The sequence below is a fragment of the Empidonax traillii genome, unplaced genomic scaffold, assembly GCF_003031625.1.
Source record: "Empidonax traillii isolate 1590-97213 ecotype Southwest subspecies unplaced genomic scaffold, ASM303162v1 scaffold625:size414109, whole genome shotgun sequence".
NCBI lineage: Eukaryota > Metazoa > Chordata > Aves > Passeriformes > Tyrannidae > Empidonax > Empidonax traillii.
The window spans coordinates 302,855-320,066 of record NW_020955818.1 but is presented as its reverse complement, the minus strand read 5'-3'; the positions used below and the strand labels follow the sequence as shown (position 1 = coordinate 320,066).

The 17,212-nt window shown below is 56.8% G+C and overlaps 2 protein-coding genes across 3 annotated transcripts; both read left to right on the top strand.

Annotated features, from left to right (window-relative positions):
* The first annotated feature begins 3,810 nt into the window (after positions 1–3,810).
* Positions 3,811–6,574, top strand: LOC114065165 (protein Wnt-11b-like). The gene is made up of 5 exons (XM_027898836.1): positions 3,811–3,875; positions 3,974–4,194; positions 4,618–4,895; positions 5,669–5,961; positions 6,314–6,574. Exons 1-5 carry the CDS (start codon positions 3,811–3,813, stop codon positions 6,486–6,488), a joined length of 1,032 nt encoding a protein of 343 aa, XP_027754637.1. The 3' UTR covers positions 6,489–6,574.
* A 5,426-nt stretch (positions 6,575–12,000) lies between these two features.
* IGBP1 (immunoglobulin binding protein 1) lies at positions 12,001–16,638 on the top strand. 2 transcript variants are annotated; one of them, XM_027898847.1, is made up of 6 exons: positions 12,001–12,194; positions 12,699–12,998; positions 14,214–14,409; positions 15,154–15,239; positions 15,728–15,840; positions 16,159–16,638. In XM_027898847.1, exons 1-6 carry the CDS (start codon positions 12,007–12,009, stop codon positions 16,305–16,307), a joined length of 1,032 nt encoding a protein of 343 aa, XP_027754648.1. In that variant the 5' UTR covers positions 12,001–12,006; the 3' UTR covers positions 16,308–16,638. The 2 variants fall into 2 exon arrangements, with proteins under 2 accessions (XP_027754648.1, XP_027754646.1); XM_027898845.1 differs by having other exon boundaries at positions 12,007–12,194; positions 16,162–16,638.
* Positions 16,639–17,212: the final 574 nt, after the last annotated feature.

Below are 17,212 nucleotides of genomic sequence, written 5' to 3'. Positions count from 1 at the left end.
TTCCCCGGCCTGGGGAGGGTGCAGATGTTGCCACATGTTGTGCAGCTGGATCCCCCAGCCCAGCTGTGCCTGCAGGGCCTGCCCTGGGACACTGCCCAGGTGTGGCTCTCCGTCCTGCAGGCACAGCCCCTCAGTCCCTGCTCCCAGTTCGGGGGCACTGGGATGGCTGTGGGGACAGCTCACGCTGGGAAGTGACTCTGGAGGGGATCAACTGGCAGGAGCAAGGCCCTGCCACCCCCAGCCCGTTCTCAGCACCCATCCTGTGCTCCTGACCCCAGCAGTGCCTTGGGAAGAGGAAGGAGATGGTTTCACCGAAGGACAGCAGAGCTCCATGGCAGGCTGGGCACCAGCACCCAGGGTGACCCTCCCTGTCCCCAGCCTCAGGAGGGGACAGGGATCTCATCCCCAGCCTCTGGGACAGGGCAGGAGCTGGCTGGGGAGCAGGACCTGCCTCTCCCAGGGCGTCAGTGCCACATGACGGCGGTGCCACCGCGTCACTGCCGCGGCGCTGGCTCAGCCCCGGCACAGGGATGTGGCTCCTCACGTGGTCAGGCGATACGTGAGCGTGGGGTGGGGAGCACTGAGGTCACCAGGGGCCTGAGGGGACACTGATGGCAGGGGAACCCCTGGGAGGTCTCGTGCCACGCTGCCCCTCCCGAGCCTGGGAGCCACAAGCCCTTGGGAGCTGGGACGGTGAGTGGGGAGGGGTCTCCATGTGCTCACACGGGTCACAAACCATTCAGGGGTGTTTGCTTTGGCCCCTGTCCCAGTGCCAGTGGTGAGGGACACAAACCTTTGGCCACCCAGGACGACTGTTTGATGTTCCTCTGCTAATTAGCTCTGTCCCAGCAGCCAGCTCTGTGTGCAGACAAGCCCTGGCCCAGCACCAGGTGTGATCCTTCCCCCTGGCTGTGTCCCCCCCCTGGCTGTGTCCCCCCCCTGGCTGTGTCCCCCCCCAGCTGTGTCCCACCCTGGCTGTGTCCCCAGGGTGGCCAACACCAGGCAGGTGGAGGATGACATTTCCCAGTGTCTGTCCCTGCTCAGCACCCGCTGATGGAGCCCCAGCTGGGGGCTGGGGAAGGGAAGGGAAGCCTTTCCTGGGCTGGGAATCCCCTCCTGCGTCCCTGCTTCCCCCAGAGCCCGCCAGGCAAGGGGAAGGAAGGGGTATTTTTAGCGCTCGCCCCACGCTTGTTTGAAGGACTGAGCCAAGAAGAGGAATTGACGTTCGAAGAAGGGTTGGTTTGGCATTAAAAGGAAGGGTTTAGTTTTTTCCTGCTACTCAGTCCTTGCAAAAGTTTCCTGTGAAGAGGGATTGGTAAAAGTACCTCTCACAGGAGGCAGCCTCGGGCAGGGCACTGGGGTCACAGTTCCCTGTGTGGCACTGCCTCCAGTGCCCTTCTACATCCCAAAGCAAGGGATGGGGTGGGACTGACCCCTCCTGTCCCGATCCTGATCGGGGCTCCCATCACCTGCAAAGCAAGTCCCTCATGCCAGCCCTTCCTCCCATGGTTCCTCTCTGCATTCCTGCAGCTTTTCCTGACCACTGCTCACAGCTTCTGAACCCCCTGGTGACCCGTGTGCCCTCCCAGCTGCCATCCAGCACCAGAAATGTCCTGGCAACCCCCTGGAGATGCTCCAGGGCCCAGAACAAGACACCACCCACACCCTGAGGAGGAGTTTCCCTGAATAGCACAAGGTCAGTGGGGGGAAAAGCACCTTGCTGACCCGAGGGGAGGTGGGAGCAGGTTCTGCAGGGATCCGAGGGCAGGTGGTGGCCCTTAAGAGCCAAACCAGTGGCCAGAAGGTGGCAATATCCCCCCTCCTTTCTGGCCCTGACAGCAAAAGGTCCCTCCTTGTGTGGGGGATGGGGCCGGTTTGGGTGGGAATCTCTTAGAATCATGGTGGGGTTTGGGTTGGAAGGGACCTCAAAGCCCATTTCCCAGATATTCCCAAAACACGAGATTGCCTGTGCTTGGCAATTCCTGCCTTGCATATGCTGGATGAACCTCTGCCTTCCCTCTGCCCACGGAGCACATGATGCCCAAAAAAACCACCCAGGCACCTCCCTACAGTGACAAGGGCAGCTTTTCCTGGTCAGAAAATTCCTGATCCCTCCAGAAGCTGCTCAGATTTCCCCTCAGTGTTCCCCTTGGGGTCTGAGGCTGAAAAGGGAACTTGGGGAATCTGAGTTCATAACACCAAAATCCTCAGGGCTGGAGTGAGAGGGGCACAGTGTGGTCTGTGTGTCAAGGGAAGAGAAGGAGCTGCAAAAGCCGTGATTGGGAAGGTGAGGTGTGACAGGAGTTCCAGGGACTTCCAGAGCACCTGAGGACGGGCAGGAGAACTGCCCCAAGAAAGGTGAAAGCTGTGGGAGGCCAATCTGACCTTGGTCTCTCATCAAAGACAAGGAATAATTCCTTGGGGAAGAACCCAAGCTCACCCTGAGGGGTCAGGCAGCACCACGCTCTGATCACACAGGAGGGTCCTGGCACCCCACCCCACACAGCACTTGGTCCCACAGTGGGTGCAGCTTCCTGGGGCTTCTCTACCTCCTCCTCGAGGTCCTGTGATGGGTGTGAGCAAAACTCACCCTGTCAGGGAGCTCACAGGGGTGGTTTCTCATTGCAGAGCCCTTGGAGAAGCGGATCAGGTTCATCTGTGCCACCTGGGATTGGAGCCAGACAGTGACCCTACACAGCAGCACCAGCCCTCAGGTACCACTGCAGCAGGGATGGTGGAGGGGACTTTGGGCTGAGGGAGCAGCTGAGTTGGCCTGAAAATCCAAAAATTTACAGAAAACCGAGAAAATTGTCCCCTGCCCCACAGTGCTGGTGGGTCCCAGCCCTAAGGGCTGCACTGGCTGTGCCAGAGCTCAGGATCTGTGTGGGCAGCAGGTCCTTCCAAGAAAAGCACCTTCCAGTGAGAGGGGAAGTTGCCCAGCCAGGGAGAAAGTGAAAGCCTGAAGAATGGCCTTCAACTCTTGATTGTTTCCAAAACCTGGTGTCAGCTGGGCTGGTGTCTCAAAGTCACTTCCCACAGTGGAGAAAAAAACAGCCTACCTGGTTCCTCTAGGTCTTCACAGCACCAGGCAGCAGTTTTAGTTCTGTACTTAGGGAAGGGAGAGATTCAGAGAAATCCACCTTGTGACAAGCACATGCCACCCATGGGGATGTCACCCTGGAGCAGCTCCTGCCCAGGCAGGCGCCGTTTCCTGGCTCCATCACTTCTGCCAGCCCTAATCTGAACATCTGAATGTGATTTTAAGCTTTTTGTAAAGAGAATAATGGGGAAAAAAAAAAATCATGAGCCTTTGCCTACCTGAAAGGAGGTTGGAGCCTCATGGGGGTCGGGCTCTTCTCCCAGTGACAGGACAGGAGGAACAGCCTCGAGTTGTGCCAGGAGAGGTTTTGTTGGATTTGGGGAAAAGTTTCCCATGGGAAGGATTGCGCGGGCTGCCCAGGGCAGCGGTGGAGTAACATCCCTGGAGGGATTTCAAAGCCCTGTGGATGAGGCTCTTGGGGACGTGGGTCAGCGGTGGCCTTGGCAGTGCTGGGGGAACATCCTGCAGCCTCTCATCCCTTAACCCTCTCCCAGGTGCTGGTTCGGGGATGATCGCTGCCAACAACAGCTGGACCCCCCTCCACCCCCCTCCTCGTCCCTGTCCTGCTGTGAATGGCACCGAAACTGCCTTTGTTCCCCTGTCGGGCGGGGGCAGGACCTGCCTCCGGCTGCTATAAAAGAGGGCGGGGGTGCCGAGCAGCCCCAGCCCCTCTCCCGGTCCCCATCCCCAGCCCGGTCCCATTCCTGGCCATGGGCCACCCCGGTGCCACCGTGTTGCTGTGCCAGCTGGGTCTGTCCACGGCCATCCAGTGGCTGTGAGTCGGGATCCCCTCTTCCCAATGCCCCCCTTTTTGGGCTCCCCCTGGGTTCCCGTGTTTCCCCCACCCCACTGACCCCCCTCGTGTCCCCGCAGCGGGCTGACGGGCAGCGGGGTGTCCTGGAACGAGAGCCAGCACTGCCGGCTGCTGGTGCCGGAGCAGCTCCAGCTGTGCCGCCGCAACCTGGAGGTGATGCCCAGCATCGTCCGGGCCGCCCGCACAACGCAGGCCCTGTGCCAGCAGAGCTTTGCAGACATGAGATGGAACTGCTCCTCCATCCAGCGAGCCCCCAGGTTTGGCCCTGACCTGCTGAAAGGTAAAGGATGCTCCTGCCGCCGTGTCCGTGCTCCCCGCGCTGCCCCACGGAGCATCCCGGGATGGCAGCACTTGGCTGCTGCCCCTCGGGCTCGGCTCTGCCTTGGATTTCCAGCCCGGAGTAAATTTGCTGCCTCTACGGGGTGTTAATCCTGTGCAATTCCTTCTGTGGGAGGTGACAGACAGTCACTTCCATTTCAAACAGCTCCATAGAAAAGGGGGAGATGGTGGGAAGACGGGCTGTGTCTGGACAGCGTAATACAGCGTGGGGGGCACAGGTTAAAATCGTGCTGCGAGGAAAACGAGCCTTGGGCTCGTCCTGCTGCAAGATTTTTAGGATAACCATTTACTTGCCCTGTGAGGTCTTTGGGAGGAGTGTCTGGCCGGGCAGGGAGGAAGGACATCTCCCCCCTCTTCTTCCCAGGGACCCGGGAAGCCGCCTTTGTGTACGCCCTGGCTGCTGCCACCATCGCCCACGGCATCGCCCGGGCCTGCGCCTCGGGGGAGCTCCCGCTCTGCTCCTGCGGCCCCGGCCCCCCCGGGGACCCCGGCCCGGGGGGCAGGTGGGGGGGCTGCGGGGACAACCTCAGCTACGGCCTCCAGCTCGGGGCCGCCTTCGCCGACAGCTCCTCCAGAGCCGGCAGGTCGGGGACACACGGGAGCAAAGCCATGAACCTGCACAACAGCGCCGTGGGCAGGACGGTGGGTGTGGGATGGCTGGGACGGGGGGTGTGGGATGGCTGGGACGGGGGGGTGTGGGACCACTGGGATGGTGGATGTGGGATCACTGGGGTGCTGGGTCCAGGATGGTGGGTACAGAGCCCCCCAGGATTGCACAGTGGGTCAGATAGTGGGTACAGAGCCCACCAGGATTGCACAGTGGGTCAGATAGTGGGTATGGAGCCCCCCAGGAATGCTGGAGCCCAGGCTGGTGGGAGTGGATGCCTCAGCACACCTCGGAGCAGCCCAGAGCAGGGCAGAGGTGCCCAGTTTAAGGTGTCAGACTCCGGCCAGGCTGTTGGGATGTTGTCTGAACATCAGGAGGCAACTAAACGGTTAAGAAGTGTGTTTGCAGATGCCCCCCTCCCGCTGCTGGCCCCCCCCCCAGACACCCTGCACCCCTTCCACAACCAGCACAAGATATCTGCCACCTCACATCAGTACTCCCAGTGCTTCTTCCCACCCTCCTCACTGGAAGCAGAGGCTCCCCAGCCCACTTGGGCTTTGTGCTTTCATGCACTCCTGTTCCCCAGCTGAGGCTGGGAAGCCCCCAGTGCCAGCTCCCACAGGTAGTTCCCTAAGGATCAGGTTCTTATCAGAAGGGATTGAAGGAGGGCTGAGTCCCTGACTGCCCCATTATATTAATTTAAACGTGGCAATAAGGATCAGAGCTCTTGCCATGGATGCTCTTGCAAGTCAATGCATGGGGTGGGTACCAGGAGAAAGCAAACTCCCCTGTTTTCCTGTCCCTGCAGGTGCTGAGTGACTCCCTGGACACCAAGTGTAAATGCCATGGTGTTTCAGGCTCCTGTTCAGTGAAGACCTGCTGGAAGGGACTGTCAAGCCTGGATGAAATTGCCTCTGACCTCAAGTCCAAGTACCTGGCAGCCATCAAGGTGTCCCACCGGCTCGTGGGGCCCAGGAAGCAGCTGATGCCCAAGGATACGGATGCCAGGCCAGTGACAGAGACAGACCTGGTTTATCTCATCAACTCTCCTGACTACTGCACCCCAAATCTCCAGCTGGGTTCTCTGGGGACGCAGGACAGGTAACAAGCTCAAACTCAGACTCTAATTTCATGACTGTCTGTACTGCTGGGTTTGAGAGCAGGTCCTGGGAAGTGGTGTGGGTGGGCTGAGCACAGGATGCCCAGAGAAGCTGTGGCTGCCCCTGGATCCCTGGAAGTGTCCAAGGCTGGGTTGGACGGGGCTTGGAGCAACCTGGGCTGGTGGAAGGTGTCCCTGCCCATGGCAGGGGGTGGCACTGGATGGGCTTTAAGGTCCCTGCCAACCCAAAGCCTTCCATGGCTCTACGATCCCGCTGCCTCCTGCTCTGGCAAAGCAGCTGTGGGAAAGGCCAGGGTGGGCAGGTCCCCCAGCTCAGCACCCTCCTCTCCACAGGCAGTGCAACAAGAGCTCTGTGGGCAGTGCCAGCTGTGCCCTGCTGTGCTGTGGCCGCGGGTACAACACGTACACGGAGGAGGTGGAGGAGCGGTGCCACTGCCGCTACCGCTGGTGCTGCTCCGTCGTCTGCAGGAGGTGCCGGCGCAGGGTGGAGAGGCACGTCTGCAAATAACAGTCCTGGTGCCCTCCAGGAACTGCTGGGGACCCGACACCCATCCCAGGGGATGCTCCCAGCAGGGAGGGGGCTGTGCAGGAAGCCTGGCCCTCTCCCATCACCCTGAGAGATTCCAGGAAGCCTCCAGTCCCTTCCAACCCGCCGCTGAGGGCAGGACGAAGGGCTGGCCTCCTGCAGCCGGGCAGTGATCAGCCCTGCCTCCAGCTGGGAGCAGCCATTGATCACTCCACAGGAACAGCCCCTTTCTCCGGTGTGAATGGGGACCCTGGGCTGCCATTGTCCCTGTGCAGGGGGTTCTGACAGCCAGGAGTGATGGATGGGAAGGGGGCAGTTATCCCTTGGGAGAAGGCTGCAGGGACACAAAGCTGCATCATGGGCAGCTCCTCTGGGGACAATTCTGCCATGGGCTCACCCACCACCACTGGATGTTCCTCCTCTGGAGCAAACACTGGTCCAGGGCCATTTGCAGCATGGGAATAAAGCCCAGGCTTGGACACAGACAGAACCAGTCAGTGCTCCAGGAGCCAGGACTCATCAATCCTCCCCCAGACCTGCATGGACATGGCCGCTGCTCTCATTGATGGCAGACAGAGCAGGGACAGGAGAGGTCCTGGAGGCTGCCAGAACAGGGCAAAGCTGCACCTGCCAGGTGTGTATTAAGTGGGCAGCCTGGCAAAACTGCTCCTGCCAGCTGTGGGTGACCAGCCCCACCAGGACATCACTGGAGCTTCTGCTCTCTGGGCTCCTCTTGGGGGTGGAAGCCCACTCAGTGCAAGTAATCCTCGTGGGTTGTCCTTCCCGCCCCTTCTCTTGTACCCCTGAGGTCTTTAGCCCACTCTTTCCACTCCCTCAGGACCAGGCGTGCTGGAAGTCTGGCCTGGAGAGGGGACACGACTCTGGGGCCCTGGGGAAGCATGAGTGAACCTTTAGTCTCTGTCCTTCCTGTAAGTGGGGTTCTGGTGTGTGTTTTGTAAATAAATGTGTTACATCCTAACTCTCTATGGCTTGTTTTGTAGGACAACCTTCTTCCTCCATCTCCCTCTCTGCTGGCCCAGAGAAAGGAAGGATGTAAGGAGAGCACAAAGCCCTGTGCCCACACAGTCCTGTGTCCCTACTTTTCATCACACATATGTGAGGACCAGCTCACTTTTAACTCTTTCTGCTGTTCACTGCCCCAGATTTGCCTGTAATTACAGATACCTGTGCACACATGGAAGGTTTTATCACCTGCTCCCTCAGGTCTCCAACCAGCCAGCAAAGAATCCGCCTTCCTGGGAGTCAGGGCTGGTGGCTGGAAACCGAGGCAGTCCAGGATTGTTTTCTGATCTGTGGGAATGTGAGCTGGACTAGCCAAGTGTGTGTGTGAACAGGAGGAGCTGGGAGCCTGGGCTGGGGGCTCTGGTGGCCCCATTTCCTCAGTGAGGAATCTGGCCAAGCCCTCGGACGGGATAAGAGATTCCTGTCCGTGCAGCCCTTGGAGAGAAAGGATGAGTCCAAACACACAGGTGCTGTGGAGACCCCACAGGTGAAGGGGCTGGGAATCCTCGGGTGATTCCTGCAGCTCTCACCAGGACCTGGCGTGCTCCTGCTTTATTTGTGGTTCCCACTGAATGGAGTTGGCCGTGCTCAGCCCGAGTCCAGCTGGACGATTACTCATTTCCATATTCATTCAATCATTTTTAACAGCCTCTGCTGGGTCACGGAATCAATTCATGAGCTTTTCTTGTAAATCATCCCCTCCCCTTAATGTGCTCCAGGTTTCTGTGTGAGCAGTGAAGGAGAGGCAGAGGTGGCTTGGGATGATCTTGGGAGCTGGAGGCTGAGCCTGAGCTCTCGCAGTTCAAGGAGTGAGTTTAACCATCGTTATCAGTTGTTAATGAGCCATTACTGGCTCTGCCTGCTGCCCTCTCCCTTCTCGGAGCGCCAGGAAAGCCGCATCTGCCCAAGGCCAAAAGTTATCTCGAGTTTTTCTTTTAAAATGCAATTAGGGTCAGGCCTCTGCATTCCTCGGAAAAGGGAGTTTCAGCTGCCGGGCTGCGAAAACAGCTGCAGTTTCTGTGTCCGGAGGGATGTAGGTACTTAATTAGGAGGATTGTTTAAGTACTTTCCCTCCATCCACGTCCCAGCGCACCCCAGATCAGAGGAGGTGACACCGGGAGGGGCTGCGAACTCCACGGAGCATTGCAAAACGAGCTGGTGAGAGGAATAAACAGGGGAAGGATCGTGCGGAGTGAGAGCTCCAGCCAGGAGGGTGGGAAATGTGATTTGCATTTGGTAACTACAAACACACACAGCCTGGGGTGGAGGAGAGGAGCCACAATAGCAAGGAATGCCCGGGGGAGCTGTCATGATCCCCTCCTAGAGAGCTCCCAGCGGACTTTCTGCCTGGAAAAAAAGCAGGGTCAAGTGCTGAATATGCAGAATCCACTCCTCCCCTCCCTCCTTGACTCCAAGCCCGACAGGGAAGAGCCGGGGAAGGACTGGAGGGGTCACTCAACCCCTGGGATCCCCGCTCCGTTTGTGTCCCGCGGGAAAGGGGAAGGCGCAGTAATTAGCTGGAGGGTGCAAAGGGTCAGGCAGGAAGGAGGTGACAGCTCGGTGACAATGCTCTGAGGGAGGGAGGTGTTGGAATCCGGGCCCACACCTGGAATTAGCAGGGATGTGAGATCTGCTGAGCTGGAACGACCCCCAGGGACCAGGAGCCAGAGGATGGGTCCAGTGGGAATAACCCCTGTGCTTGGCCCCAGGGGGATCTGTTGGCTGGCTGTGATTCCTCCCTGTAACCCTGTTTGGGTGGAAAAGCCACGGGGAAGGTGCCAGGGGAACACGGAGCCCCTTCCCCCAACCCGGGCCAGCACAAGCACTCCCTGAGGTAAAAAAATGGGAAAACTTGGACCCAGTTATCACCCTCCAGTGGCTTCCAGTACCAGTCAGTGCCACATTCTGCCAGAGAAACTGGTGCAAGAAAGCTTTTCTTGAGCCTTCTGTCCCTTTTCTTCCCCCCCCAAACACCTCCAGCTCTGGCAGGGACCCGGATAATGCCGGGCAGTGTCCCCAAAACCGAGAGCATCTGTTTGTGACAGTTGTGGCTTTCCAGCCCTGCAGACACCTCCTGAGGCGGTTCCATGTCCTCTGCAGGTTGTGACAGGCTGCTGGCACTGCCCTCTGCCCCCCCAGCCCTCCCTGCTAATGTGACAGATCTACCTCCTCCACATTGCTGTCATTAGCCTCTTATCCCCCATGTCTTGTGGCTTTTTGTTTACCCATCTCTCTGGGAATGAGACTCCCCAGAGCCAAATCCTCCCCAGCCACGGCAGGAGCCTTTCCCTCCCTGCTGCTGTGGGCTGACGTGGGGGGGATGGCTTCGAGAATGGCTTGTGCAGGGAAGAAAACCATCCTGCCCCGTGGAACGTGGTGGGATCCAGGCAAAGAGTTGGCTCTGAAAAGGCTCCTCTCCGTTATGCTAGACTTTAATTTGGGTTTTAAGGGAGCAACACTGGTGTGAACGTGATCATTTGTTGCTGGTCATGCTTGTGCAGACAACAAAGTCTGGAGAAAAGTCATTTATTTTCATGAATTCTTGATTTTGCTGCTAAAACATTGACTTATTTATTTTTCCTTTTATTTCCTTATTCACTGAGGAGTGCTGCCTAAGTCATGCCAGGTGTTCCAGGAGGATAATCTGAGCAAGGACAATGATTGATTCTATGTTAAAGGACATATTGGGATATTTCTTCCCTGCATTGCAGCTCAGATTGGAATAAGGATCAGGACCTCCACCTGCTTTTCCTTCTGCTCTTCCCAAAGAGAGCTGAGCCAGAAGGAGGAGAAGGCCAAGGATGGGGCTCGGCTGTTAATCAGTCAGATCAAACAGAATCATGGAATCCTGGAATGGTTTGGGTTGGGAGGGACCTTGAGGATTATCCAGTTCCACCCCGTGCTGTGGGCAGGGACACCTCCCACTAGACCAAGCTGCTCCAAGCCCTGTGTAACCTGTACTGCTGGAAATATTTGGGGGATGTTGCTCTGACCTTTGGGATGGCTGGTCCCTACAGTGTCACACCACAAGACACACACATGAGTAAATGCCTGTATTTAAGGAAAAACCCTTCCATCTCTGTTCTCCTTTATTCCTGGGGTGCTCAGCAATACCGTGGTGCTCTCAGGATGACAAATAATGCCAGGGGTTGTCCTCTTGGGGATCTTCAGCTGAGGGACAGTGACAGATCACCAGAGGTGAGTAAGAGCCATGAGACCTGAGGGGGAACCGGCTGCAGCCTGGGGAGCTTTGGGATGTGGCACTGGCTGTGTGGGGTTTGCAGGGGAAGCAGCCCTCCATCCCTTAGGATCCTGGAATCCTGGAATTTGCTGTGGTCCTGAAAGTGCTGTTGAACTCTGACTCCTGGTGGTTACAGGGGTGATGGGGTGACAAAAGGTTTCCTGGAGCCTTTAAGTGACACGTGGGAAGGGGAAGGTGCTGCCTGGAGAGAGGGTTTGCTCTGGTGGTACCTGGAGCATCTCCTGCCGGTGAACAACAAATGGCTGCGGATTCCTGGCTCCATCCCACCTCTAAAGATTATAGTAATGAATCTTCCCAACTTGTTCTTCACCTCCTGCCCATGCAGGAACCCCTCAGTGACCCAGCCCTGGACACCCCTCCCAGCCAGGTGGCCCCAGGGAGGTGACAGGAGGTGACACAGCAGGCCAGAACCCAACCCCACAACCCTCCTGGCTTCTGTGAGTAACGTTTCAGATATGAAGCAAACAAATAGAATAAATCATAAACTGAGTCATTCTCAGAGGCTGAGTTAGAAGTCATCAGCAGTAGTGGCTGCTCGCAGCCAGGTCAATCACCTGTGTTATCACCTGTATTTCCGAGGGACCAACACCAGCTCCTAAAAGCCCAGATTTAACGCTGACCTAGGTCATTCCTGGTTGATTTTCAGCGATTTTTAGGAGCTAAATAAAAAAAGAAATGAGAAAGGCGCCATGTCCCCCTTGTGCTGCAGAGATGAAATGGAAGGTGCTGTATTAAAAAAAAACCAGATCGGTATTTATTAGCAGCAGCTAATATCGAGGATTCACACTGTGTATCCCTTTGACACAGCGGGAAGGTGGATGTTTTGTACCAGTTTAACCAATTGTGCCCATTTTTCCCAGCCGACTGTCCCAGGGCTCCCTGCCAGGACCTGGCGCGCCCGGTGCCAGGCAGGACCTGGCAGGGCAAAGTGTGGGGGGCACTGGGGGTCCATAAGAGACCACGGCCGCACGGAGCCGCGCCTGCCCATCGCCCTCCGCACCCCGCGGGTGTCGCGGGGGGTTCCACGGCCGGGGGGGGATCGCGGAGCCCACCAGTGCCCTCGGCCCGACCTCCCCAAGATGGCGGCGCCGCTGTGCCCGTGCCCTCCCCAAGATGGCGGCGCCGCTGTGCTCGTGCCCTCCCCAAGATGGCGGCGGGGCCGGGCGGGGCGCTGAGGGCCCGGAAGGAGCGCTGGGCGGGCGGTCCCGGCCCGTGATGGCGGAGGCGGGCGCGGGCGGCCCGCGGCTGGCCGAGCTGCTGGCGGCGGGACGGCGGCTCTGGGAAGAGCTGGAGGCCGGAGCCGAGCCCTCGTCGGGCGCCCCGGCCGTGCAGGACAAGGTGCGGCAGGGCCTGGACGCGCTGCAGCGCGCGGCCGCCATGGTGGCGCAGCTGGAGCTGTTCAGGTGAGCGCAGGACGGGCCGGGGGAGCCGGGGCCGGGCACGGGCGGGCCGGGAGCGGGACAGAATCCTACAGTCACTGAGGGTGAAAAAGCGCTCCAAGATCATCGAGTTCACCCTGTGCCCGATGCCCACCTTGTGCCCCAGCCCAGAGCACTGAGTGCCACGGTCAGGCCTTCCTGGGACACCTCCAGGGCTGGGCACTCCAAACCTCCCTGGGCAGCCCCTGCCAAGGCCTGACCACCCTTTCCAGCGAGAAATTCCTGCTGATATCCAACCTGAGCCTCCCCTGGCACAGCTGGAGGCCGTTCCCTCTCCTCCTGTCCCTGTTCCCTGGGAGCAGAGCCCGACCCCCCCAGCTCCCCTCCTGTCAGGGATTGCAGAGCCAGAAGGTCCCCCCTGAGCCTCCTTTTCTCCAGGCTGAGCCCCCCCAGCTCCCTCAGCCCCTCCTGCTGCTCCATCCCCTTCCCAGCTCTCTCCCCTGGACTCCCCTGTGTCTCCCATTGCAGTGAGAACGAGGAGCTGGACGAGGTCTCCTCGGCCGACCTGAAGTTCCTGCTGCTCCCCGCGCTCCTGGGAGCGCTGACGCTGAAGCAGGTGGACCTGAGCAGGAGGCAGCAGCACCTGGAGAGCGCCCGGGATCACTTCCTGCGCTTCCTCAAGCTCTGCCGGAGCTACGGGCTGGGGACGTTCCAGCTGCCTCCCACCGCCCCCGGGGAGGAGGGGGCCGGGAGCCCCCCGGGGAACCCCCCGGGTGCCCAGCCCAGCCTGGTGGCCATGGCCATGAGCAGGAACGCCAAGATCGAGAGGTGGGCTTGGGGCACTGGGAAAGGGCTCTGGGAGAGGGGAGAGCCTCAGGCTGGGCAGAGAAGGGGCTGCTTCCATGCCCATTGGAATAATGGGATCATAGAACGTTCATTTTAAGAGGCGGCCCATTTTTAAATGGTCTGGGTTGTGCACAGGACTGAGAGGGGAGCATTTGTGTCTTTCTGGGCTTTTGATGAAAAACTGCTCAAAAACTTTTAATTAGCTCTTAAATCATTAATCTTACAATTAATCCTTTAATCAGTTCTAGCAGCACAAAGCCACCCACCTTGGAATTTTCCTACCAGTGAAAAAGAGGTGTTTGGTGCCTTTGTCTTGCTTTGGCTGTGGGCAGCACTGAAAGGTCCAGACTGGGCTGGACCTGCTTAAATTGCACAGATACAAAACTATGATTTTTTTATTGTAACTGGGGGTGGTTTCTTGTTTAGAATGACTCTTTTGTGCTCCTTGTCCTCTCAGCTCCCAAAGGTTTCTAATCCTTGGCTCTTAGTGTTCATTCTTCGGGTGACTCAATAACGGAGGGAAGTGGGACACGAGGATTTCATTTGGAAGTGTATTATATGGGTAGTTCCCCCTTTAATAACTAATTCATGAAAAGGTAAAACAGTTTAGCCTAAAAGTTTGTTATGTAGGCAGTTCTTCCCTTTAATAACTAATTCTGAAACAGGTCAAGAAATCCAGAAAGCCAAGATTATATTTAAAAAAAACCCTGCACACACAAAACCACCTGAGACAGAAGTTGGGAAAGTGATCTATTCTGCTTTTTAAGTAGCTTCTTGATATTTTTGTGTCACATGAAAACAATTCAAAATAGCCATTCCACTGGACTTTCTCAGGGAAGGAGCTGATGAGTTCAAGTCCTGCTTTCTCCAGGAGATTAATGTTTCCAGGCTTGCTTAATTTTACCTGGAAGGGTTCAGTTTTCAAGAATTATTAATTGTTTAGAGAAAGAATAAAATAATTGAGGCAGCTCTAAATTTAATGTGATTTTTGCAGCTGCTTTTAATGGACAGGAGGGGCTGGGATTCCAACAGGAGCCACCTCGACCACCACAAAAGTTGTATTTTTATAAGGTTTTCTCTTTTAAACACATGAAATGACGTTGAACCTCTTACAAAGGGTGATAAAGACCCTGTGACTGGGTTGAGATAGATAGAGAAAAATGATTTCACGATCCCACTTTGTTCCCTTTGGGACAGGTACAAGCAGAAAAAGGAGCTGGAGAACAAATTGGCCTCCATGAGTTGCTTCGTGGAGAGTGGGACAGCAGATGACGACCAGATCCGGGAGTTTTACATCCTGCAGATCCAGAAATGGATCAGCATCAGCCTGGAGGAGCTGGAGAGCATCGACCAGGAGATGATGATCCTGAAGAGCAGGGATGTGGCCAAACAGGTACAGGATGGATGTGGTGGGGGGAATGGATCCCAGAGGGGTCAGTGGCAGAGGAGGAGTGAGTTTTATTCTGTGAATTCTCAGTTGAAATTGAACTCAGTCCCAGCACAGGCTGATGGTTTTTTTTTCTTTTTAATTCTGATTTTTGGGTTGGTCCCTGCCCGCTCCAGCCACACATTCCAGACAGTCCCGGCCTGTGAAATGCTGGAGCTTGGAATGTCAGAGCTCAACTGTGCAAAGTCTTTTGCTGGGTTCTTTAGGCACCTAACTCTGAAGAGCATTTAAATTTATACATTAAAATAAGACCCTTGTGGTGTGTTTCACACCCCCACTCCTGGTCTCAGCGTGTCCAGGTGTCACAGATGGGAATATCGGCCTGTTGGGTCATTTTTGGCACTGCAGGACTTGGCTCCTCCGTAGTGTCCTGTCGGGAATAACGAGCTCAGAACGCTGCACATTGGGTCCCTGGAGCAGTAAGTAATTCCTGCTCTGAGCTGGTCTAACCCTGTCAGCTCTGCTTTGGTCCAGGCAGGTGCCATAGAGGCACGAGGAGTGATTTGTAGAGGGGCACAGATGGAATTCCTGATTTAAACTGGATTTAGGCCTGGATTGTCCATCTTGTGGCGCTGCTCTGAGAGCTGGGGTGTTTCTCTTCTACAAGACCTTTAATAACCCTGGGGTGGGAAGCAGAGAGTGGGATTCTGATCTCTAAAATTGCCTTGTGACTGTTGTTTGCACGTCCAGGCTCCAGCAGCTCCCCGTGGCCCCTCCCGGCCCGTCAGAGCCCCCGTGAGACCTTTCATCCTGACCCGCGACGCTGCCCAGGCCAGGTACGTTGGCTTGGGATTGTTGAACCACGCTTTGAGGCAGTGCCCTCACATCAGACCTGAAATACTCTTCAGAGTCCAGAAATCCAGTTGTCATCTCTGTGTCTGCACCTTTGTTTGTGGCACCCTGAGATTCTCGCAAGGAATTTCCAGCAGCTAAAAATGTGATAGAAATGAGTTTTCCTGTCATACTTGTGACACGATTTTCCCTGAGCTTTCCACGTGTCTGGTTCAGTTCTCAGGGGCATCCTGGGGACACTTCCATTATCCCAGGTTGCTCCAAGCCCTGTCCAGCCTGGCCTTGGACACTTCCAGGGCTGGGGCAGCCACAGCTTCTCTGGGCAACCTGTGCCAGGGCCTGCCCACCCTCACAGGGGAGAGTTTCTCTGGCAGTGGGAGGCCATTCCCCCTTGTCCAGAGTGCTGTGTCTGTTGTCTGTGTCTGTCACTGTGAGGGATTTAACTCCCTTTTCCTGGCTGTGTGTCCTGCAGAGTGTTTGGAGCTGGTTATCCCGGCCTGCCCACCATGACTGTGGACGACTGGTACGAGCAGCGCCGGAGGCAGGGAATTGTGTCTGGGCAGAGCGTCCCTCAGAGGGCACCAGGTACGGAGCAAACATGGGAATGGGGGATTTGGGAAGGCTCCTGGGGGGCTGAGTGGACAGGGATGTGTGCAGGGTGTGGAACACCCCCCGATTGAGGAGGAGTCCAAGCTTCATTAGGAAAACAACTGGATTGTCAGACTGTGCTTGGCCTTTTGGATGGAGCTTGGAGCATCCTGGTCTAGGGGGACTGGATGGGCTTTAAGATTCCCTTCTAACCCAAACCATTGCATGATTCTAATCCCTACCTAGACCAGCTCTGGGCTGGGCTTCTCCTTGGAGAGCCTGACCCGGGATCTCTTCCCTGTCCCTCACCCCCAGCAGGTGTAAGTGATGAAGAGCTGCAGAAGCAGCAGCAGGAGAAAAAAGAGGAGGAGGATGATGAGGAAGCTCTTCAAAAAGCTCGGAATTGGGATGACTGGAAGGACACACACCCCCGAGGCTACGGCAACCGGCAGAACATGGGCTGAGCAGGGCCTGGATGCTGGGACAAGAACCTGGACAGGAGGGAATACAGTGTACATATGTGGAGCATCCGGGAATCCTGCGGGAGCCGGATGGGAGGAGGACACGTGACCCCTTGCTTTGGTTTGCATTCCATGCCAGACTGGGTGCACTGGTCGTGCTGGGAGGTGCCCCAGAGCTCGGTGAGGGTCAGGCTCCTCTGCGCTCCCAGGCGGAGGCAGCCTCGGAGGGGAAGTCCACGGCTTTGGAAACTGCTCTTTGTATTGTGGGTGGATGTATTTATTATTGGTTTTTCTCTCTATTTTAAGCAAAATAAACTCTCTTTGTGCTGCCTAATCCCTGCTGTGAAACTGCCTTGCTCTTCATCCCGGGCTCTTCCAGAGCCAGTGAGGGCCAACCCTGGACCCTCTCACGGAGCCCACAGGGATGAAAACTGGGACAAATGGTGCCATATTCCAAGGCAGAGTATTTGAAATATTACAGACCAACCTTGAGGGGGGGAAAAGCTTTTCTGTATCCCTCTGGAGCTGGTTTAAATGGCTGCTGGCACCAATCCTGGATGAGGGACGAGAGGGCACACCTGGCTTGCTGTATCTGGCACTGACCTGGCACACGGCGTGTGTTACTCATCAGAGGGGTAAGGAATCACAGCTGGAAGCTCTGTGGGCTGTCACTTGTTCTAAACCTGTAAAAAATATTGGGATGAAAAAGCAAAGAAAGCTTGGCTGGCGCTGGGTGTCACCTGGAGTGGGCACCATTACCTGCACGGTGTTTCCTTGCTCTGGGACAATGGGATTCTCACACAGTTTGGCGTTTTTCCTTCCTACCAGCATGATTTGGACACAGCTGAGGGGCCAGCTGGGCTGCAGGAGAGCCGAGATACTTTCCATGCAGCAATCCCTGCTCCTTG